General features: G+C 39.0%; 1 protein-coding gene across 3 annotated transcripts in view; it reads right to left on the reverse strand.

Moving 5' to 3' along the window:
- Positions 1 to 24,286, reverse strand: part of LOC136858165 (cytochrome P450 4C1) — a 140,405-nt gene that overhangs the window by 55,206 nt on the left and 60,913 nt on the right. For all 3 annotated transcript variants that reach the window (XR_010858611.2, XM_067137507.2, XM_067137506.2), the window contains exon 6: positions 6,412 to 6,538. Coding sequence is in view for 2 of the 3 variants with exons in the window: in XM_067137507.2 (XP_066993608.2) it covers positions 6,412 to 6,538 (127 nt within the window). In the remaining variant the exon portion in view is untranslated. The remainder of the gene's footprint in view (positions 1 to 6,411; positions 6,539 to 24,286) is intronic.

Raw genomic sequence — 24,286 nt, forward strand, 5'->3', positions numbered from 1 at the left:
TTATTTAATGATTTAAAAACAGAACTTAGTCAAAGAGATCAAAAGATTTGTGAGTTGCAACAACAATAAGACGTGCTGAATTTCAATTCACACGAAGAGGTTGAATCAATCAATCAATCAATCAATCAATCAATCAATCAATCAATCAATCAATCAATCAATCAATCAATCAATCAATCAATCAATCAATCAATCAATCAATCAATCAATCAATCAATCAATCAATCAATCAATCAATCAATCAATCAATCAATCAATATATGAGACGGAACAACGTGGAAATCCATAGTGTGCCGGAATTACATAATGAAGATGTTTACAGTATTATCAGTAGCATAGGTGCGGTGATCGGATGTGACGCAAATAAAAATGATATTGATGTTGCGCATAGGTTACCCTTCAGAAACCCAGCGTTACCAAAGCCGATAGTTGTAAAGTTTGTGAATAGATGCAAGAGGACGTCAAGGAAAGAAGTCCACGAATTTCATGTCGGGCTATTGGTATTAATGCTGTGGACCAGCTGATCTATATAAACGAACACTTAATTCGCAAAGCAAAGCAATTCTTGAAGAGAGCAAAGGACCTTAGAACGAGAGGATTTAAGTATATATGGTCCAGAGAAAGGAAAATATTTGCTAGGAAAGATGACATCTCACAGGTAGTAACCATACGGAGCATAGAGGACATCTTAAAATTAGAATTGGCATAACTAGCTTATGTTTTTCTTAGTCCAGCGGCATTAATTGTCTAAAGATGAATACCATAGGTAACTTAGATGATTTAGAGATTCAGTTAAATGATCTAGGAGAACTAAAACAGAAAATTCATAGTACTCGTATTCTGTATGTTAATGCTCAGTCTTCGTAGTAAGTGGCTAGAACTGTGCACTCTAATAAAACAAACGCAAGCGCCTGATGTTATAATTGTGGACACATGGCTATATCCTGAAGAAGACAAATACTTTATGCTGAATAACTTTGACAGTTAGTTTTGCTCTAGAAATTACAGTAGGGGAGGTGGAATTCTTATCCATATTAAATCAGAGCAACAAGCTAAAGAATTATTGTCAGTTAACTGTATTCGTAAATCGTACAATATACTATTAATAGAAATCAGTTGGCTTCAAAGGGAAATACTTATTTTAGCTTGCTATAACCCACATTATAAATTCGGTAAGTCCTTTCTAAGTGAACTTGAAGAAATATGGAACAAGAATTGTAGGCATTTATGTGTTATAATTGGGGATTTTAATATTGATAAAATATCACAAAGTCAGCAGTCTATTGAGTTGAGTAAAGTAGGTGAAGTGGGAGCAGGCCAAAGGCCATGTAATAATATATATCCAACTGGAGTGACAGAAAAGAGTTCTACACTTCTGGATCATATTTATATTAATGCACCCTGTAAAAAGTTGTGTATAATGTTGACAGTGACTTCAGTGATCACAATGTACTGGTCTGTGATCTTGACATCCAGTAAGAGATAGTAGTGGTATTTTTAAATATTCCACAACACACACCCTAAAAATAGACATTAAAAGCACCAGGAAACATTTATCTAAAAATCCTTTGATATTTGATTCTAATGACAACTCTGAAACTCTGTTAATAAGTTAACTAATCTCTTAGCAGAAGCCTGCATATCCAAGTGTTAAGAAAATAACTGAATCAAGACATAAAATCTCAGGATGTCTATAAAGAGAAAGCATTATAGGTTTGGAAGGGGATGCCAGAATATCTAAGAATATCTAAAAGATGAATATAAAATACTCTGTATTAAGGTCACTAAACTTAAATGAGAAGTTGTAACAGGTTGGTTTCTAGTAAGAATTCCTGAAAATTAGTTAACGAGATACTTCAAACAACAAACAGCAACAATAAATATTAAATTATCAACTAAAAATTAATAATAATATATAACCAACCCCTGTGATATTTCAACAATATTAAATGAACAATTTACCAATATTTGTCAGGATATAGATGTTAATTTACTTACAACCAATACCAGTAATCCACATAGTTATTACACAGCGCAAGAAATTCTTTACTCTTGTATCCAACTAACAACAATGAAGTAGCATGTAAGACAAAAGAACTAAACAATCCTGTAGTTGTGATTGTTATGGTTTAAGCAACACAATTCTCAAACAGTTATCAATCGAATTAGTTTCACACATCCCTGCATTTATTAACAAATCGTTGGCTGAAGGTACAGTCCTTCCATTGTTAAAAATTTCCGAAGTTTTACCTATCCATATGGGATGAGGTAAATTAGACATAAACAACTACAGATTGATCTCTATCGTTGCCATTTTAGTCAAAATACTAGAAAAATTGTTAAAGTATGATTATTACTTTTATAAGTATCAATATGGCTTTATTACAAATTCCACCACATGCAATGCTTTTGAGAATATTATCATTAGTCTGCAGGAAGCTCTTGATTCACGAAAATTAGCTCCTGGATTATTTATAGACGTAAGAAAAGCCTTTGACACAGCTGATCACGAGATCATGATCAGAAAACTGGAAAAAGCAGGAGTAAGGGATATAGCGATGAACTGGTTTAAGGATTATCTCTGTGATCGATCACAGTTCGTTTCATATGAAAATGCAAAGCGTTTATCACTTCCTATATCAATTGCAATTCCTCAGGGCTCAGTACTGGCTCCAATTTTATTTCTAATATTTGTGAATCATAGAGGCCCCCAAAAATTACAAGAAAAATTTCTTTTTGCAGATGATACAAATATTTTTAATGTCGGTACTTCACCTAAAGAACTTGAGGTAAAATGCAGTATGAAATTAGCTTTTTACAAACTTGGATTTTAAACAATAGACTATCCATCAATCTTAGCAAGACCAACTACATCATTTTTTACAAGCCTTCATGTGCAACTCCTCTTGATCTTACATTAACATTTTTCGATCATCCTTTACTAAGAGTACAATTTGCTAAATTCCTAGGTTTAAAAATAGATGAAATGTAAGTTAAGAATATATGCAAAACAAAATAACTCCAGCAAGTGGAGTGCTTCAAAACTAAGATATGAATTCAACTAAAAGTTTTTAAAATCTATTTATCATGCTCTCATTGCAAGTCACCGGACTTACATGATTCGTGTTTGGAGATGTTGCAACAAGGAACTATTTGAGAAAGTTGCCATTTTACAAAAAGGAGCACTAAAATACTTCATAATTTACCGCCCTTAACACCTACGGATTATTTGTATAAGAAATGCAGACTTCTACCACTCCACATGTTACGTGATAGAGTTTCAGCTATGGTGGTATATAAAATTAAGCAAATTTGGTTCATACAAACACTCGCTGTATCATAAATTCTGATATACACTCATATAACACTCGAGGAGCAGAGAAAGTCCATACAGAATTTGTAAAAACCAGTAAATGTGGTTGTAACTCCTTATGGCACTACTGTGTGAAGGTGTTCAATGCTCTACCTAAACATACACAACAGGTAACAACAATTTCAAAATCTAACCAAAACATAAATAATCAATGGACAAAAGAAAATGAGCAGTGAATCTTACAAACCAAGTAATGTACAGTGGTCTTATATATTTGTAAAGGTTTCCTCTTCTCTAAGACTGTAACGTATTTAGAAATAAGGTATTATTGTACTGTAAATATTTTGTAAACTTTGCCAATATTTAATCTTTGTATTGCACCATTAAGAGCCTTGTCTCAGGTGCCCTTTCTTGAGTAAATTTTTAAAAAACTTTCAGTATTCGTGTCTGAGATTCACTCATGAAGACTGATAATTATTCCTATGATGTGCCTTTAACATTCTTTCATTCAGGCCATCAATGATTACTCTCAGCGATTTTCATTCTTTTATCTAACAGACCCCTGTTAGATTCAAGAACACAGTCATGAGCCATCAAGTCGTAGCTTTCCTCAAAGATCTTTCTAATTAGACGACGGGGAACATCCCAGTTCGAAGTTCTAGCAAGGCATTTCCGTCCTCTCATAGCAAGAGATCTTAATGACATGAATACTTATACCACCAGGTCACAATTAACCTAACAAAGTGACATCTGAACCAACCCTAAATAACTAACTTTCCTCCGAAACATCCGTAAAAACAGTCGATGTACAGACACACGGTCGTTACGATTTTATTTATATAGAAAAAGATGACAGATAGGCAAGAGCACGTGTTTAAATGCAGACCTTCATTTCGAGATTTATTGCTCCTACACAGTACATCATATCAACAAACGGTTTGCACCTTCAGACACCCCTTTTATCGTTCTATATGTATTTTCTTGTATCTCCTATATTTATGGGTTCGATTGAGTTGCGATCTTTGAATGGGGTGAAATTTGGATACATTTTTAACATTTCACATTATTTTTCACATACTCTTGTGGAAGCTAGAATCATGAAATTTGGTTCGCATATAGCCATTGGTCGTGTCAATGTGCATGACAAATTCGATTACTCTATCTTTCATATAAGTGTGTCAAGCTAAGTAATAAACCTGTAAAAAGCTCAAAATTTACAAACAATCGAGAAATACGGCCAAATCTAACGTACAAGGAGAAGAGGGACGACAAAAAGGCATACGATCAAAGTTGTAGATCACTCCAAATTGAACGGAGATTGTGCCATCCATTTTGTTATAAGACTTACCGTTTAGCCATGAAGGTCTGCACCAACATTAAAATTGCCTCCATATTTCGATAATCTTCGGGGATAAAAAACGAAAAATTTAAAGATCTTGGAAGTTTTCCGTCAGTTACAGGTTAAAACGTATAATTTTGCCTAATTTCAATTTTCTAGCTCATCTGGCAGATTGTGCCGCAATCTTGATTTAGAGCCGGCGGGGGGGGGGGGGGGGGTTAAATTCAGGACATTCAGGAAACTGTAGCTAAAAATATGCAGATGGTCATTATTACGCCTTAAACGGATAGCTATACGAACATTTCACCAAAATAGTCAATCCACTGACACACGGTCTTTAGGATTTTATTTATATAGATAGATAAGGAATCTGCTCCACGTACAACACCTTTTGGGCTATGTCCGCTGGACTTAGCCTGAAAAACTGACTGTTCATGATGTCTCCCTGATTAATACCCCTATCGAAAAAATGTACATAGAAACAAGTTTTAGAAATAGATTTCCATCAAGATTGGTCGATTTACAGTCAGGCTGGTCTTGTATATATTGTGGGAGAGTAAAATCATTGTTTCGGTTCCCTATAAACCCCCAGTCCATTCGGGAAATTTGACATGGTATTGACCTGAAAATTTACCTTTGGACAGGTGGATACTAAATATGAAGTTTGTTTGAAATATCTCTAGTAGTTTTCAAGTTATAAGAAATAGGCACCCGCTCTTAAGTTAAGTCTGGTGGGGCTTGTACCAAAAAACGGCCCGTTAATGATATGTCCGTTATTAATCCTCGTATCGAAATTATGCATATGAGAAAAGAGGTCAGAAATTGATTTCCATTAAAGCAGGTAGATTTCCATTACGTTTGGTTGTGTATATTTTGTGGGAGTGCAAAATCACGGGTACGGTTTCGCATAAACCCCCAGTCAGTTCAGAGATATAGAAACAATATTGGCCCTAAAACCTACCCAAGTACAGGTAGATTCTAAATATAAATTTTGGTAGAAATATATCCAGTAGTTTTTAAGTTACAGATAAACAAACAAACAAACAAGCAAACAAACAGACTAACAGACACCAAAGCTATAAAATTGGGGATGGTCATTATTAGGCCTACTCCTGAAACGGATAATTGTACGGAAATTTGGCCAAAATAGTCATGTACAGACACACGGTCGTGAATGTCAGTAGGCAAGTAAGTCTGCCGTTATCATCGCAACTCCGCAACTCACACTTTACATTGGAAACAACGTATGGGGACCTCCCCATGCTGTTTCTCGGATAACGCTATGAGACATGTAATATTAAAAAAATCTTATTTACTTCATGTACAGTAATTTACTTCGATATTCCTATACAATGTAGAATACCGTAGCTAAGCACTTCCATGAAAACTGGTAGATTTCAATTAAGTTTGGTTGCGTATATTTTGTGGGAGTCAAAATCACAGTTTCGGTTTCGTATAAACCCCCAGTCAATTCAGGGACTTAGAAACAGTATTGGCCCTAAAACCTACCCATGGGGCTTAACTGGAAAATAGTATCTCGATGTAGCCTGATAGTTAATTGGTGTAGTTCACAATTTATTTCATAAAACAAAGCTTACAAGAAAGGTGCTAAATCTTTAATAAAATACAAATATCAATTTCTCAGACGGCTTCTACCATATAATTGGACCTTTTATTTCCTTCCAGTCATCTGTCTGATAGCTCATGAACAGCATTGCAGACGACATTCCCTCAAGAATAAATACTTGGTTATACTTACTTTTCTTGTGAAACCTTGTAACGTCTTGAGTAGCTTTGTCTGTTCTCTGCCGATAGGGCTTAACTGGAAAATACTATCTCGATGTAGCCTGATAGTTAATTGACGTAGTTGGAAGATCTCGCTCATCCTAAAACAAACATGAGGAAAAGTTAGAATCGACGGAGTTCATTGTCAATAAATACAAAATAGCAGGGCATAAAGGATACATCCGAAAATAGAAGGAACTGGCGTCTCCGAAAACCATAAAATGTAGTTAGTGGGACGTAAAACCAGATGAAATTGAGTTCATAATCTAAAGTACTAATACCTTCATTTATGATGAATATGTCATAACCTGAATAATTTAAATACAATCCTCTTTCAAGATGCCACGTAGCAGAAAGTGAGAACCATAGTAATCTGTACCTAACACGGTAGGTTCAAAAGATATTTTATAAAACAAAGGAAATGTTAAGGAAACCATCTGTGATTTAAAATTATAATCAAAGTTGCGACGAACTTTCGTTGTAAGCTTACAAGAAAGGTGCTGAATCTTTAATAAAATACAAATATCAAATTCTAAGACGGCTTAAACGTTAAGTTTATAACAATTAGAATCATTAGCGTACAAGAAAATTATTTTTACTTTCAGAAATAATTTAATGTGATAGGAAATCAGGGTAAATATACTAAAATTGTTAGTATGCCTAAGCTCTACAGTAATTATTCATGTATTTGCTTATTTATTTACGCTGTAACATAGAAATCATACCCTTTATACGAATAGCTTCTATAAATAAAAGTAGAAATGGTCTCTGGAATTACACACTATAAGGTTGTCATGTAAAGTGAAATGTTTTACTGCTCGTAGAAGCTTCCGGCAGACACGAGAAAAGACGTTCATTCATCAGACAGTTTGCTAAAAATTAGTCGAGTAAGCTGTGGTGACGATTAAATGGTGTGGCATTTCCTGGGGATGGGGTTGGGGTGGGGTTCGGGGGGGGGGGGGCAGTTAACATCTTCCCACCCACCACATCAAGTGCATTTTAGGAGATTTCTTAAGGGAATAGTACATTCGTGAAAATTGAAATCCCAACATCAAGAACACGTTTAAAGGAATGCAATTAAGGCTAGCACTTGTCTAGGTAACATATTTATGTGATTAAAGTCTCCAGATCACAGGTTCAAGTAAGGGCAAGAAGACATGTGACATGGTACGTTAATAATCGCTGTAATCACCATGATTTTAAATGCAAGCATATAAATGTTAATGCATTGTGTCGTGCAGGTGCTGTAATGTCATTTTGTGGGTCAAAGTTCCATGCCTGTTGCACTTGGTCAGTCAAATCAACAACGGTTAAAGCTGGTATTGGATGACGCTGGATTTGTCGTCCCCACATGTCCCATACGTGCTCAATGTGCGGAAGGTCCGGTGATCTTGCAGGCCAAGATTACTGATCGACATTCTGTAGAGCACTTTCGGTGACAGAAGGACGAACGTTGTCCGGGGAGAAATCTTTCCCTTGAATATTGCGAATGAATGGCAGCACAACCGGTTCAATGATCTGACGTACAAATCCTCTATCGCGTTTCTTGGAATAAAGACGAAAGTGCTCCTGCTGCCAAAGGAAATCGCTCCCCAGACCATAACTCCTGGTGTGTCGGTGGCATGGACAACTTGGTTCCAAGCGATCATCTGCCCTCCTTACTGCCAAACTACGGCCATCGCTGGCACCAAGAGAGAAGCGGCTCTTATCTGAGAACACAACAAACCTCCACTCAGCCCTCCAATGAGATGTAGCTTGACACAACTGAAGTCGAAGATAGCAGAGATTTGGAGTTAGTGGCATGAACATTACAGGACGTCTGGCTCGTCCTGTCTCTCAAGTAATCGATTTCTTACAGATCGCTGTGCAGTTGTGGGTGAGACAGTGGAGTGAGCGGATGTGCTGAGTAGAGTGCTGAATATGGGCGATTCACTAGTGCAGTACAGGGCAGCTATAGGAAGGTGGATTGGAGGAGTGAAATGTGAAAAAGTGAGAGGAGAGGGTGTATTGGTAACCTTGTTGGTATCCGCAATGATAGCAATTTTATTGGAAATTGGTGGAGTTGAGCTATTATAAACCCGGGGCCTGGACCAGTTGGTGCAATCGGATGGGAAGAATTCGAAATGATTAAGGAACTGATCAAAGAAGCATGTCAGGATGAGCAAACAAGAGACTTAATTAGAGAACAAGCCAAGGAAATAAATAAGGAAATACAAGAGTTAAAACAGTGTGTTAAAGAGGAGATGAATGCGATGGAAGAGAGAGTGGCTCATAACACGGAGGAAGTAGAACGACTGAAGACCAAAGTCAAGGATTTAGAGGAGGAACTGAGTCAAGTAAAGTGGTCTGAAAACAGGACCAACCTAGAGCTCAGGAGGAAAAACGTTTTTATTTAAGGTGTGCCGGAAGGAGACAACGAAAGCAATAGTATTTAAAGTGGTAGAAGTAACACAAAGTAAAATGAAGATATACTTTAGTGAGATGGACATAGACGATGTACGTAGAGTGGGGAAAGTGAAGGGTAGGAGACCGATCAAAGTTAAGTTAATATCAACCCTGATGGCGGAAATAGTGCTGAGGAATGCCAGCAGATTAAAAGGTGAGAAAATTTTGGTGAGAACAAGGAACAAAACATTTTACGCAGGCACCTAGGGAAAGCAAGATTTTAAGGCCTAAGGGCCTACATTAAAGAGCAGCGTTTGATCGTTGGAGACGGTCGCTGGTGGCGCACGTGGACATCAGCTCAGCTATAGGAAATAGACAAAAAATACCCACATCAGCAGAGTGTAACGTGTGAGGAAGGAGCAGAAGTGAGCAAGGTAACGCTGATGGAAGTCAGTGATGACGTAGATGGGAGCGATACGGCAGAAAGAAGAGGAGCCCATACAGATCACTGTGTCACTATGGTGCAAACTGAAGCTCTAATGGCTACGGTCCACCGCAGACATATGGCGAATACAATGATCTTACCTCTCTGTAGTGGTCCGTGTGCGGCTGAACCCAGGTCTTCTTGAGACAGCGCCCTCCCGTGACCATTATTACAAACACCGATGAAATGTGGGTACATCCCCGCCAAGTCTTTCTGCAATATCGTGGAAAGAATCTCTACCTTCTCGTAGCTCTATTACACGGCTTCCTCAAACTCAGTAAGATGCTAATACTGCCTTTTTCGTCTCCTTAAAGGCATGTTTGACTAACACCTACCTCACAACGTCAACACGGGACGACGACTAAAGCTCACGAAGTGTACAGCGCGTATTTAAAGCGAACTGTTTTTCGAGGTCATCGTCGTGCTACTGGCACCGCTCTTCGTCAACCATCGCGCAAATTTGAATAGGCATCATTTTTCAGATGTGCAAACACGCCTCCCGAATTTCGTTTATCGAGCACAACTCCTCTTTAGTGTTGGGATTTCATTTTCCGCCAGTGTATATTCGACGATCGATTAATTTCCAGATTAGTAACAGTGCTTAAATTGGTGAACACGCTCTAATAAGTTGTATTTGGATAGTTTAGCACTTTGGATGAATGGTCAAATTAGTGGTCACCAGTTCAGAATGTCCCGTGTTCGATTTCCGATGGGCTGGGGATTTGAGCCACGTCCAGTTAATTACTCTAGCACTAGGAAGCTGGTTCACTCTAATAGACATCTTTATTTACACACTAGGAAATGTACCCGTGCTTCACTACGGTATTCTACATTGTATTCGAATATCGAAGTAAATACTGTACATGCAGTAAGTAAGGTTGTTTTAAAATTGCATGTCTCTTAGCGTTATCCGAGAAACAGCATGGGGAGGTTCCCATACGTTGTTTCCAATGTAAAGTGTTTGTTACGGATTTGTGGTGATAACGGCAGGCTCACTTGCCTACTGCCATTCATAATCGACTTGGGTAGTTTACATTATAACTGCAGGCCCCATTGCCTACTGCGCGATCACAATCGATTTGGGGAGTTTTCGTTACAATGGCAGGCCCCCTTAACTACTTACAGACAGATTACAGTTAAGGAGATTTTATTATAATGGCAGGCAACTTCCCTACTAACATTCTAAATTGAATTGTGCAGCTACCATTATAATGACAGGACCCTTTTCCTACTGCCAGCCAGCTTACTGCCAGTAACACCAAGTTGGTGAGTTTCCATCAAAATAGCAGGCCACTATGCCTATTGCCAGTCAGATTAAAATGAGTACATTTGTTTATAATGACGGGCACTCTTGCCTACAGCGGAACACAATCGGGGTAGGGGAGTTTTAAACAAAACTGCATGCTCCCTTGTCTTCTGCAAGTCAAATCGAGAAGTGAATTATTCATTACAAAGGTAAGCCTTCCTTACTAATGCCAGTTACACAGGAGTTCGAGAAGTACCCCATTCCTACTGCCAGTCAAAGTCGGCGTGGGGAGTACTGATTACAATAGCAGACACACCCTTCCTCGATCGCTACAAATCGACAGTGAATATATATAGATCGACATACGAAAGTATATGCATGTTTACAATATTGCAGACCTTCATTTACAGATTAAGTGCTGCTAAACGGTATGTCATATCGACAAAAAGATTGTACCATAAGACGCCAGATTTAGCGGCCTAAATGGCTGGTCCTAAGATATATCATGGGTCAGAGTGAATTAGAAACGTTGAATAGGGTCATTTTTTTATAAGATTATCTCACATTGGATTACATTTCGGATAATTATGTGACAGCTACATACATAGCATTTGACTCACATATGGCTACTGGGTGGGCCAATTTTCGTGTAGAGTTTGATGATTCTTTCCTATAAGTGATTGAAAGTATGAATTATGCATGTGAAAAGTCCAACTTTACTTCGAGAAATAGAGAAAAATCAAACGTAAAAGGGATACAGATAGGACAAAAAGTAATATGACCAAGGTTGTAGATCTCTCTAAATTGAACGGAGATTGTGCCATCCGTTACGTGAAAGGACTTCCCGAACTTCTGCACCATCATTAAAATTGCCTCCATATTTCGATATTCTTCGGGGATAAAAAGTGAAAAATTTTAAAATCCTTTAAGTTTTCGGACCGTTACAGGATAAAAAGTATAATTTTGCCAAATTTAAATTTTCTTGTTCGTCTGGCAGATTATGCCGCAATCTGGATTTTGGGCGAGGAGCGTAAAAATTAGGACTTTCAGGAAACTAAACAAAAAAAAGCAGAAGGTCATTATTACCCCTTAAACGGGTAGTTGTACGAAAATTTCGCCAAAATAGTCAATGTACACGCACACAGTCGTTACGATTTTATTTATATAGACAGATAAGGAATCTAATCCACGTACATCATATTTTGGGCTATGTCCGCTGCATTTAACCTGCAAAACCTACTATTCGTGATATCTCCCTCTCGAAAAAATGCACATGAAAATAAAAAGTTTTAGAAATGGATTTCCATCAAGTTGGGTCGATTTCCAATCAGCTTGGTCTTGTATTGTATATATTGTGGAAGAGTAAAATCACCATTTCGGTTCGCTATGCCGGGCTCAGTGGCTCAGACGGTTGAGGCGCTGGCTTTCTGACCTCAACTTGGCAGGTTCGATCCTGGCTCAGCCCGGTGGTATTTGAAGGTGCTCAAATACGTCAGCCTCGTGTCGGTAGATTTACTGGCACGTAAAAGAACTAAAGGACTAAATCCCGGCACCTCGGCGTCTCCGAAAACCGTTAAAGTAGTTAGTGGGACGTAAAGCAAATAACATTATTATTATTATTATTCGGTTCCCTATATACCGTCAGTCCATTCCGGGACCATAAAATGTCATTGACCTTTAAAACCTAAACCTACCTTTGGACAGGTGGCTGCTAAATATAAAGTTTGTTCAAATATCTTCATTGGTTTTCAAGTTGTAAGAAATACGCTTAACACGCACCCACTCTTGAGTTAAGTCCGGTGGAACTTGTACCGAAAAACGTTCCGTTAATGATATCTACCTTATTAATCCTCGTATCGAAATTATGCAAATGAGAAGAAAGGTTTATAAATTAATTTCCATTAAGGCAGGTAGATTTCCATTAAGTCTGGTTGCATATATTTTGTGGGAGTGCAAAATCACGGTTTCGGTTTCGTATAAACCCCCAGTCAGTTCAGGGATTTAGAAACAATATTTGCCCCGAAATGAAATGGCGTATGGATTTTAGTGCCGAGAGTGTCCGAGGACATCTCGGCTCGCCAGGTGCAGGTCTTTCAGTCTGACTCCCTTAGACGACCTGCGCAACATGATGGAGGTGAAATGGTGATGAAGATGACACATGCACCCAGTCCCCTTGCCAGAGAAATTAACCAATGATGGTTAAAATTTCCGATCCTGCCGGGAATCGAACCCGGGACCCCTGCGACCAAAGGCCAGCACGCTAACCATTTAGCCATGCAGCCGGATAATATTTTCCCTAAAACCTACCCAAGGACAGGTGGATTCTAAATATGAAGTTTGGTGGACAGACAAACAGACAAACAGACAAACAGACAAACAGACTAACAGACTAACAAACAAACAGATAAACAGACACACAGACACCAAAGCTAAAAATATGCAGATGGTCATTATTCACCTTAAACGGATAACTGTACGGAAAATTTCGCCAAAATAGTCAATGTACAGACACATTGTAGAAGTCCAGACATTTATTTCGAGAGTTCTGCTTTGAAACTATGCGACATATCTGCAAACGGACTTCACCATCAGACGCCTCTTTCAGTGTTTTACATGGCTGGTCCCATGACATCATCTTGTATCTCCTATATTTACGGTTTGGTTGAGTTAGAGTCATTGAAGGGGATGAAATTTTGTACAGTATTCACATACTACTTTATATTATTGATACTCATGTGACAGCTAGAATAATAAAATTTGGCTTTCACATGGCCACAGGTCATGTCACTGTGCGTGCCGAATGTCATGATTCTATCTTTTCTATAAGTGTGCCAAATAATAACATATACATGTAAAGGTACAAAATTAACTTGAAATCGAGAAATGCAACTCTATTTAACGTACAAGGGATATAAATACGACAAAATGTCATAGGACCAAAGTTGTAGATCTCTCCAAAATGAAACGCGATTGTGCTTTCTGATTTGTGATACGACTTACCGATTAGCCACCAATTATCCCTAAACGAAGGTCTGCACCGTCGTTAAAATTGCATCTATGTTCCGATATTTTCCGGGGCCAAATGTTATACATTTGAATAGGTTAGAATATTTCTTAAGAGAAAAGAGTGTCCAGCTTTCGGGATTAGCACTCGCATACGTACGGAGAAAATAATACAGTTAAGAAAGCTGACATTAATAGAAAATGGCACATCATCACATCTCACGAGAGATCCTCAAGCCTACTACGGGGGACACGCGCACAGGCTTTTCTTCTCCAAATTGGACTATACTTACGTCCACGCATCCCTTTGTCTTTTTTTTGCGGCCGGGTGGCCATCATCTATAGTTGCTACCCAGCCGTCCCCCAAAAACAAAGGTTGACACCTCGTTGGCTGTCACCATGTACACCTGCGCCATCCTAGACGTTGCTCCAGCCATCTCCGAAGATGATATCTACACCCCCATCCGCTCCGCTGGCTTCCGCATACATGACGCCTACCGGCTATTGGACGGCACCAGTTCATTGCCATCTCCACTGATTCTTCTCTACATATCAACGTTGGACGACCAGCAGCGCCTCATCGACGCCAGCGTATCCGTGCATAACCACTTCTACCCTGTGGAATCTACTCCTCCACCTATACTTGCCCAACTCTTCGCCGACCCTACCACCCTTCCCGTCGTCAACATGCCGTCAATCTTAACCTCGCAACAACCCACATCGACTTCCTCTTCCCTTTCTCCTACAACAACTATCACCACCACGACTTCTGCCACGACGCATTTGTCCTCCTCCCACATCCCGGCTACATTTGTCACGACTAGCCACCCATCGCCCATTATGACCTCCTGCCTTCCAACGGTAAACCCCCTCTCTCCTCATAACAACACCTCGGCATCCTCCGGCTCAACGCCGCCATCGCCTCAATCATCGCTGCAAGACAACGTCGCAGCAGCACCACCGTCATCAATGCCCACGCAGCAATCCACATCTCATCATGGTCTCCCCAGCTGTGTGATCCGTGGACTCGACCCTTCCATCTCCAGCCAGGACATCCTACAAGAACTTCACGCAGCTGAAATCCCCGCCTGTCGTGCGTTTCGCATTCAGACCAGTTCAGGACCAACATATATGGTACGTCTCCTCCTCCCGACTATCGCCGACGTCCAGCGCCTCATTGCCACCGGAGCCCCCATCTATGGTCATCGATATAGAGTGGAGCCTTCTCGTTCACCACCAGCACGCTCTCAAACCTACACCATCCGTCGTCGACCCCGGCCGACCCCTCCTCCCGTTCCTCCACATCAACCCGTCAGTCTACCCCCTCCTCCAACTAATTTCTTCTTTTCGCCATCACCGTCCCCCGCTGATCTTTTCCGACTCTTACTCACTTCTCTTGTAACCTTCTCGTCGGTGTTTCATCTCCTTGCTCTTCAACTCCCTCATCACCCCCTTGCTTAAAACATTTCTTCCTTCAGTTCCGTCATGTCTCTCTGAAGTCATATATTAAAACCGTCCACATGCACCTCCCTATTCCACAATTCTACTTCCCATCTATCTAACTTTTCCGCTTCGAACACATACCCTATCATTTCTCACTTCGTTTACCCACCTTCCCTTTTACACCCATCTCCTTGGCCCGCCCGCACCTCTTGGCCAGAGCGAGGGCGTAACCCTCTAGGTGGCCCTCCCCACCCCTTCAGGGTGGGGAATGAAAACGTGAATAGTAGTAGTAGTAGTAGTAGTAGTAGTAGTAGTAGTAGTAGTAGTAGAAAATGGGGTCGGTAGATGCAGAGTGGGCTGTTGTCCCATACGCTCTGTACTCTGACCGGCCGACCGAGCAGAGGAGAGGTGGTCACGGCTCTACCGTGGCTCTACGCCTCTGCATTCGGGAGACGGGCCTGGGGCACAGTGCTGCACTTCTCGCCTGGCTTCGCCCGTCGGCGTTCCTGAGAATGGTTTTCCGTAGTTTTCCATTCTCCTGCACTAAGGCGAATGCCGGGACAGTTCGTAGTATAGGCCACGGCCGCCTACCCCCTCACCTTCTCCGCACATTTCCTTCACCGTAACAACTCTCCCGGCCTGAGAGACGGCGTAACCGTCTAAGAGGCCCGCCTCCCCCTTCAGGAGAGGAATGAAAACGTTTCGTAGTAGTAGTAGTAGTAGTAGTAGTAGTAGTAGAAAATGTATTATAACTGAGGATAGCCGGATGACGACAAATATGTAAATATCAAGTGAAAGTATTGGAAAATCAAATGCCCCTCAATAAATTATGCTGGTGTGAGTTATTGATATAAGAAAGCGGTAACAGAGGAGAAATTTAGGCGCAGGGATTCTTCGGTAAACAGATAAGAAGATGAGTAATGGTGTTATTACTTAAGCTATTCGATTATGGTTATAACCTCCAACGATATCCTGCCAATATCCCGCAGAATGGCCGATTGACGCCTCTCTTGCCTTCTATTCAAGGAACAACGACGAATTTAAAGGCACGGTGAGGAAAATGGCAATACGTTACTTCCCTGCTGGCATGCAGTCAGAGACGTTGCCATGGTAACCTGTAGGTTCGTTGTCGGTCTCTCGGTCACTCAATGCAGAGCATGATACCCGCAGAAAATAGTAAATTTCTCCGTCACTTGAAGAGTAAGGTAAATTATGAACATAACGAAAGTTGTTTATAATGGAGATGCGTTTTACATACGGCACACGGAGTTTAGAGAAATCAATAGTATAAGAGAAAATGGAGATTTAAAAATGATATGCATATCGAAACCTTCCTTGGGATGAGTACACTGATCTCTATACCTGGATGGCTGGTAGCTTGGGTAGCAGTAAGCCGAATAGAAGATGACTGGCGTACTAAGATGGCAGCGAGCGCATGGTGCAATAGACCACGAGGAGCGCGCTTGATTTGTTTATGCTTAGTCCAGTGACGCCAGGCCTCTTGATTGTAGTTCCATGAGTGTTCTGTGCTGTGTTATTGCAAAGTAAATAGTAGTGTATTTTACGAATTTAGGTTCGTTGCCTTGTAGTATACTTGTGGATTACTAGATTCAATTTAAATATGTATGTGCTTATCTGAAATATGAATGAAGAAACATTCTACGGGGTATTAACATATCGCAGTGTTCAGCTTATGGATGTACAAACAGAACCGATCAGCAGAAGGAGAAATCAGTTCATCGGGGAGTTTTATACTGTACATAAGAATCTTCCTAGGGTAGTGTTTTGAGTTTTAGGTTTATTGTATCTTATTTCGCATATTCCGGGAGCAAAATGGCAAATAATTTTTGTAGGTTTCCTTTCTCGAGACCCGACCATCTAAGATCATCGATTAGGAGTATCAGGCGGGAGAACTGGGAGCCTTCTAAAACAGCTGTTCTCTGCTCGGATCACTTAGAGGAAGACTGTTTTGATAGAAATGGACAAACTGTGCACCTTAGAAGTGATGTACAGCCAACTGCTTTCAATTTTACTGAACATTAACTGCAGGTAAAGATTTATTTATATTTTTTTATTTCTCATAATTAAACTGACGGTTTCGATGAAATAATTGACGTGACCTTATAACAATCTTAGAAAATGAAGTCTGGAGGAATTCTAGACCTTATTTACATCAGTAATAATTATGGGTTTCAGACACTGGAGTGGTGGGTGAAGGGAAAGTGTGGTGGGTGTTTGGGACTATCCCATTACACTAATCGTGGTATTTGGGACTCTTTTAACTGGTGTTACATATTTCTGATGATGACTATCAATATCGCTTTGCTAGCTGAATTTAATTAAAGAGGTCTGTAATAGTAAATTAAGCTGCAGGTAATGTGATATATTGACAAGTTTTGAATATTTGCTGGTTTTATAAATGTGTACATTTGCTTCAATGATATCTGAATTTGATAATATGTGCGTTATTTCATGGAAACAGGAAACAGAAATTCATTATCAAGCACCGATTACGATATGTCGAATCTAGGCCTGTATAGTGAGCTACGTTTATAGGTACTCATTTTAAGAATGCATAATTTCGTGGCATACATGTATACAATTTACAGCAATGTTTCCAGAAACTGGTTTTCACTCGTATTGTGTTACCCGTTGCTAATTGCATGTATTCAGCTTCTAAGTTAATATTTGTCGGCCGTTATTATACACTCATGTTTATTGCTATCCCGGAGATTTACTGACCTCGGAATGACGTGTCAGTGATCCCAATGTCCTTATGCTTTGAGTGAACATGTCTCTATATTTTTAATTATTCCAATGCGCCATTAATTGCGACTTAAAATTGACTATATTTTCATTGCTTCCTCATAAGGAGAGCTCTAGGTTGGGTACGCCAACATGGCGAACCGCGCGCTCAACTTGGCGTACTTTCTCCTGCAGCGGAGACCTGCCATCAGCGATCCATGTATAGAGATCAGTGGATGAGTATTTTCCAAATATGAAGTTTGGTTGAGATCTATCCAGCCGTTTCGCCGTGATGGTGGAACAGACAAACAGACAAACAGAGTTGACCTAAAACGGATAGATATCTGAAAAATTGGCAAAAGAAACGAAATTACAGACAGCGGACCCCCTACAACTTTATTTATATAGATAACACACTACTATCCAACACAGAAGTCCAGGTTTATGATACATAGAGTGTCAATCCTAAATAACTGCCAAAAGACGAATAATAATAATAATAATAATAATAATAATAATAATAATAATAATAATAATAATAATAATAGTAATAATAACAATAATAATATGTTTATATTTATGCTTATATTTGCGTTGTTGTTGTTGTTGTCGTTTGAGTCGTCAATCCATAGACTGTTTTGATGCAGCTATCCATGCCACCCTATCATGTGCTAACCTTTTCATTTCTACGTAATTATTACATCCTACATTTGCTCTAATCTTCTTGTCATATCCATTCATTTGTCTACCTCTACCGTTCTTACCGTCTACAGTTCCTTCAAAAACCGACTGAACAAGTCCTGGGTGTCTTAAGATGTGTCCTATCATTCTATATAATCTTCTCGTCAAAAAATAGCCAAATGCATCTCTTCTCACCAATTCGATTCAGCATCTCTTCATTCGTTATTCGATCTATCCATCTCACCTTCAGCATTCTTTTGTAACACAACATTTCAAAAGCTTCTATTCTGATTCTTCAGAGCTAGTTATCGTCCATGTTTCACTTCCATACATTGCCACGCTCCAGATGAAAGTTTTCAGAAACATCTTTCTAATTCCGATATCAATGCTTGAAGTGAATTTCTTTTCTTAAGAAAGCTCTTCCTTGCTTGTACTAGTCTGCATTTTATGTCCTCATTACTTCTGCCATCATTGATTATTTTTGTTTACTGTTGTTTTGTACTTATTTATTTTAATCTTGTACTCCTTACCCAAGACTTCGCCCATACCATTCGGCAACTTCTCGACATGTTTTGCAATCTCAGATAAAATAACAATATCATCGGCAAATCTCAAGGTTTTTGTTTTCTCTCCTTGGATTGTGATTCCCTTTCCAAATACGTCTTTGATTTCGTTTACTCCCTGTTCTATGTAAAAATTGAAAAGGAGGGGGAAATATTGCAGTCTTGCCGCACTCCTATCTGGATTGCTGCTTCTTTTTCAAAGCCCTCGATTCTTATCACTGCAGACTGATTTATAAATTGTAGATAATTCTTCTTTCTCGGTATCTGATCCCAATCACCTTCAGAATCTTAAATAGCTTGGACCAATCAACTTCATCGAATACTTTTTCTAGATCTACGAACGCCATGTATGTGGGCTCGTCCTTCTTAATTCGCTCCTCTAAGATCAGACGTAAAGTCAGGATTGCTTCACGTGTTCCTACATTTCTTCTGAAGCCAAATTGATCTTCTCCCAACTCAGCTTCAACTTGTCTTTCCATTCTTCTCTAAATAATACGTGTTAAAATTTTGCAGGCATGAGATACTAAACTAATTGTGCGGTTGTCAGCACCTGCTTTCTTGGGAATAGGTATAACAACATTCTGGTGAAAATCGGATGGCAGTTCTCCTGTCTCATACATCTTACACGCTAAATGGAATGACCTTGCCGGTTTCTCACAAGGCAGTTAGTAAATCAATTCCAGGTGCTTTGTTTCTATTTAGGTTCTCACAGCTCTGTCAAACTCTGACTTCAAAATTGGGTCTCCCATTTCATCAGCATCAACACCCTCTTCTTGTTCCAGAACCAAATCGTCTACATCTTTATCTTGATAAAACTGTTGGATATGTTCCTGCCATCTTTCTGCTTTGTCTTCTTTCCTTAGAAGTGGCTTTCCACCTGAGCTCTTAATATTCATACACCTAGATTTCCTTTCTCCAAAGGTTTCCTTGAATTTCCTGTACATATGCAGCATCTACCTTTCCTAGGACCATACAACCTTCGACATCCTTGCATTCAGCCGTTTTCCTTAGCTACCTTACACTTTCTATCCACTTCATTCTTTAATCGCCTGTATTCTTTTCTGCCCTCTTCATTTCTAGCGTTCTTGTATTTTAGTCGTTTATCAATCAGGTCTAGTATCTCCTGAGTTATTCACTGATTCTTAGTTGATCTTTCCTTCCTTCCTAACATTTCTTCAGTAGCCCTACGGACTTCATTTTTCATGAGTCCCCGCTCTTCTTCTATTGTGCTTCCTTCAGCCTTTTCATTTAGTCCTTGTACAACATGTTCCTTGAAACAATCCCTTACAATCTTTTCTTTCAACTTGTCTTTGCATTCCTTCCTTTCTTCAATTTCTTTAACTTCAGATGGCATTTTATGACCAACAAGTTGTGGTCAGAGTCCACGTCTGCTCCTGGGAAAGTTTTGAAATCCAACACCTTGTTCCTGAATCTCTGCCTAATCATAATGAAGTCTATTTGATACCTTCCAGTGTCTCCAGGTCTCGTCCACGTATATAGCCGTAGTTTGTGGTGTTTGAACCAGGTATTAGCAAGGACTAACTTATGATCAGAGTAGAATTCAACCAGCCGACTTCCTCTTTCGTTCCTCTATCCCAATTAGAATTCTCCTACTGTATTATCTTATCTTCCTTGGCCTACAACTGAATTCCAGTCTCCCATCACAATTAGATTCTCGTCACCTTCTATATATTGTACTAAATCTTCTACTTCTTCATATATTCTTTCGATTTCCTCATCATCCGCTAAACTAGTAGGCATATAGACCTGCACTATTATGGTGGGCATTGGTTTTGTGTCTATCTTGACGACAATAATTCTTTCACTATGCTGGTCGTACACTATTTTCTAATTCATTATTAAACCAACTCCTGCATTTCCCCTGTTTGATTTTGTGTTGACAATTCTGTAGTCGCCTGACCAAAAATCCTGTTCTTCCTACCAACGTACTTCACGTATACCAACTACATCTAACTTTAGTCTGTCCATCTCCCTATTCAGATTCTCTAACCTACCACAACGATTTAAACTTCTAACATTCCACGCTCCGACTCGCAGAATGTCAGTATCCATCTTCCTTATGACCACCCCCTCCCGTTTAGTCCCCACCCGGAGATCAAAATGGGGGACTAGTTTACCTCCGGAATATTTTACCCGGGAGGAAGCCCTCATCAGTACATCATTCATACAGAGAGAGCTGCATGTCCTTGGGAGTTACTTGCGGTTGTAGTTCCCGTTGCTTTCAGCCGTGTAGCAGTATCAACACAGCTAAGCCATGTTGTGTATTATTACAAGGCCATACCAGTCACTCGTCTATACTGTCGAACTTCCAACTTCCGAAAGATTGCTCCCCGCCTCCCCTTTGTGCTATTCCACTCTTCCAGCAATCAAGCTCAATCGAATTAAGACGAACGTGATTACTAGTAATGAAGTTAGACACAATGAATAAATTATATAAGATATCAAGAATTGAGCGTAACGCAAAGTCGTAATGAATAAAATCGCCGTAGCAGTGACCAAGACAAAATAGATATTCGAATTGTTAAGATCGACACTGTTTAAAAATACAAATGGAAGACTAACTCAAGTGAGTGGACGTGTTCCGATTAAGAAGCTGGAAAAATCGCGTCAAATTATTGAAACGAGAGAAGAAAATAAGAAAAGAAATCTACTTATAGCATACAAATAAGCAGACAGTAGAAGAAGATACAAAAGGTTAATCAAATACGTGTGAAATAATAAAATATGCAGCTTATAAATTGATTCGCAGCAGCTATGGAAAGTGCAACGACAAGGCCGTGACTACAAGAAAAGAATATTCAATATATCGCAATATGAACGATTAACAACTAGTAAAGCCATTCTTCACGAGAACAAATTGAAATATTTGCAGACATATTGGAGATCTAATAGAGATATTGATATTATAAGAAGCAATATTAAGCGGAATCAAGTAGATAAATAATATCAGAAGGTTTTGAAACTGTTATTATGTCACAGCTGATTTCATAATTGTAATTTTTTATTCCCAATCGAGTTTTTGAAGGAAACCATGGCTTGCTAAGAAGATTGGGAGTCGACTGTCTGGATGATTCCGAGCTGGACCGACATGGCAGAGATGCCCCCTGGTTCCCGTTGACATTACGATGACTGGCAAAGCAGAATGACCAGAATCCAGAGCTGTAGAGGATGACCAAATGATGGATATCATTCCGGAAGGCGACGGAAAAAGATAAGTTTTTCTAACAACAAGTAGGGTTCGTATGTTTGCAGTTAAAGTCTACATTGGTAGATACGTGTTTAGAGTCTTCAGAATGACTTAAATTATGTTAGATTCTCGCGAGAGTTTATTTATGCCAATGATACAAGGGAATAGGTAGTCTTCATAAAAATAAGACAAACACAAGTTAGGGAGTGAAATAAAGTGTTAATAATGTTACAATGAAAGCAAAGAATCCCAATTAGCCATGGTACACTGCACCATACGTGAAATGTTTGTAAGAGAGATAACTTTGGGATCTTCGTTACGCAATGTCAAGTTATGTAGAGGTTATAGGTTACCGTAATAAATTAGGATATATATTAAATATTAATATAATGGCAGATTGAAAACATGTTAATGTTAGTTGAGAAGATATTGATCCGATACGACGAATATTTGGAAATACGTTTATTTGAGCGTCAGATAAGGTATATAGTTGAAATATGTGATATAAGGTAAAATGAGTTATTACGAAGATGTAACGATGTTTTATGTTGAGAATGAAGAATGTATTGAAGGAATATATAATGCTACGACGAAATATGAGATATAAATAATTTATTTGAATAGTGAGGAAAGGCATATTGACGCACAATAGGATCATATATGTTTATTGTGCAGTAACAGTGTAATGTCTGAGAATCCATATCCTATGTAAATGATGACGTGGTTATACTATACATACATGGAATGTTATTGTAGGTCAAGATCATCAAAAGGAATTCTTATAACATTGATTGGTTATGCATTTGGATATTTTAACTTAATATTTATATTTTGAAATCCAATGTATCCCAAATAATGATGGCATAACGGAGACTAACATGGATAATTATTATCATATTCTGTGATAAATATACCTGAGAGTAGATATTACATAGTGTCTTCTAAATTAAGTTCCCTAGGCAAGATACTTAGAATAACTCGCATTTTAGGTCATTTATTAATATATTTGGTCACATTTGAGAATCTTATTACCTTGTTATATACAACCAATGTTGATTTACGTTAAAGTGAATTAATATAAAGTATAATTATGGTTCATAATAATTTTAACTTGAATAGAAGCAGATTTGTGCTGTCTAGTGGGAAACTTATCTTTCCCAGACGCTTATAATGAAATGCTACGAAACCAAAATAACCATCATGTATTAACAAAACTTGTTCTAAGCAAAGTTAACGAAAACGAATGTATAGAATGATCTTTCAGATCGCTATAACCAATAATTTCCCATGTCAATATGCCATTTATTATTTTTCTTTTTGAATATTTCATTGAATATAATTAATAATCCATTTCAACTGTGAAATATGAACCTAATAGCATGATTGATGCATGTTTCGTCATCCTCTTCTGCGTCTGATTGTCCACCGAGTTCGCAGCCGTGATATGTGTTATAGGTATTCATAAACGATGTCAACTCGCTGTTTTTGGTCCGTGAGTATCTCTTAGATAGACTCGCTTGTTGATGATATAAAATGGAGAGTTGAAACTTGGCCCTAACAGGCTGCAAATACAAAAGGAACAAAATATCCAGACCCATTTACACGGCGAGGCGTTCACAGCTGCAACTCATCTATCAAGGGCTCTCTTCTCATCTGGGCGAATGTTTCTCAACCTCGCATGGTTGAGGCAATAAGAGCCTTTTAAAATTGCTCACAACAAATATCACATTAATCTGGTGCATTTTTCCCAGACTCGCAAATCACATCAGATGGGCCTCCATGTATGATCTACCACCAGGTTATCTGGAACATATTCAATGTCTCTGCATTTCTCATTCAACAGGCCCCTCTTCAAGCCTCACGCGCAGCTGAGAATTACCCTGTCGGAATATCCTCGAAAACCCTATTAAATCAACGATGGGTCTACATTGTCCATAGTTGAAAATCTCATGCATTACTCTAACCTAACATGCCGTTCCTAGTCTTAGAATGCGTAACACTCACAATGGTACTCTCCCAGTTCGATTATAAGGCACTTCGTTCTTAGCTTCTGGGTGATCATAACGTAATACCAATATAAATGGTCCGTTA

The sequence above is a fragment of the Anabrus simplex genome, chromosome 1, assembly GCF_040414725.1.
Source record: "Anabrus simplex isolate iqAnaSimp1 chromosome 1, ASM4041472v1, whole genome shotgun sequence".
NCBI lineage: Eukaryota > Metazoa > Arthropoda > Insecta > Orthoptera > Tettigoniidae > Anabrus > Anabrus simplex.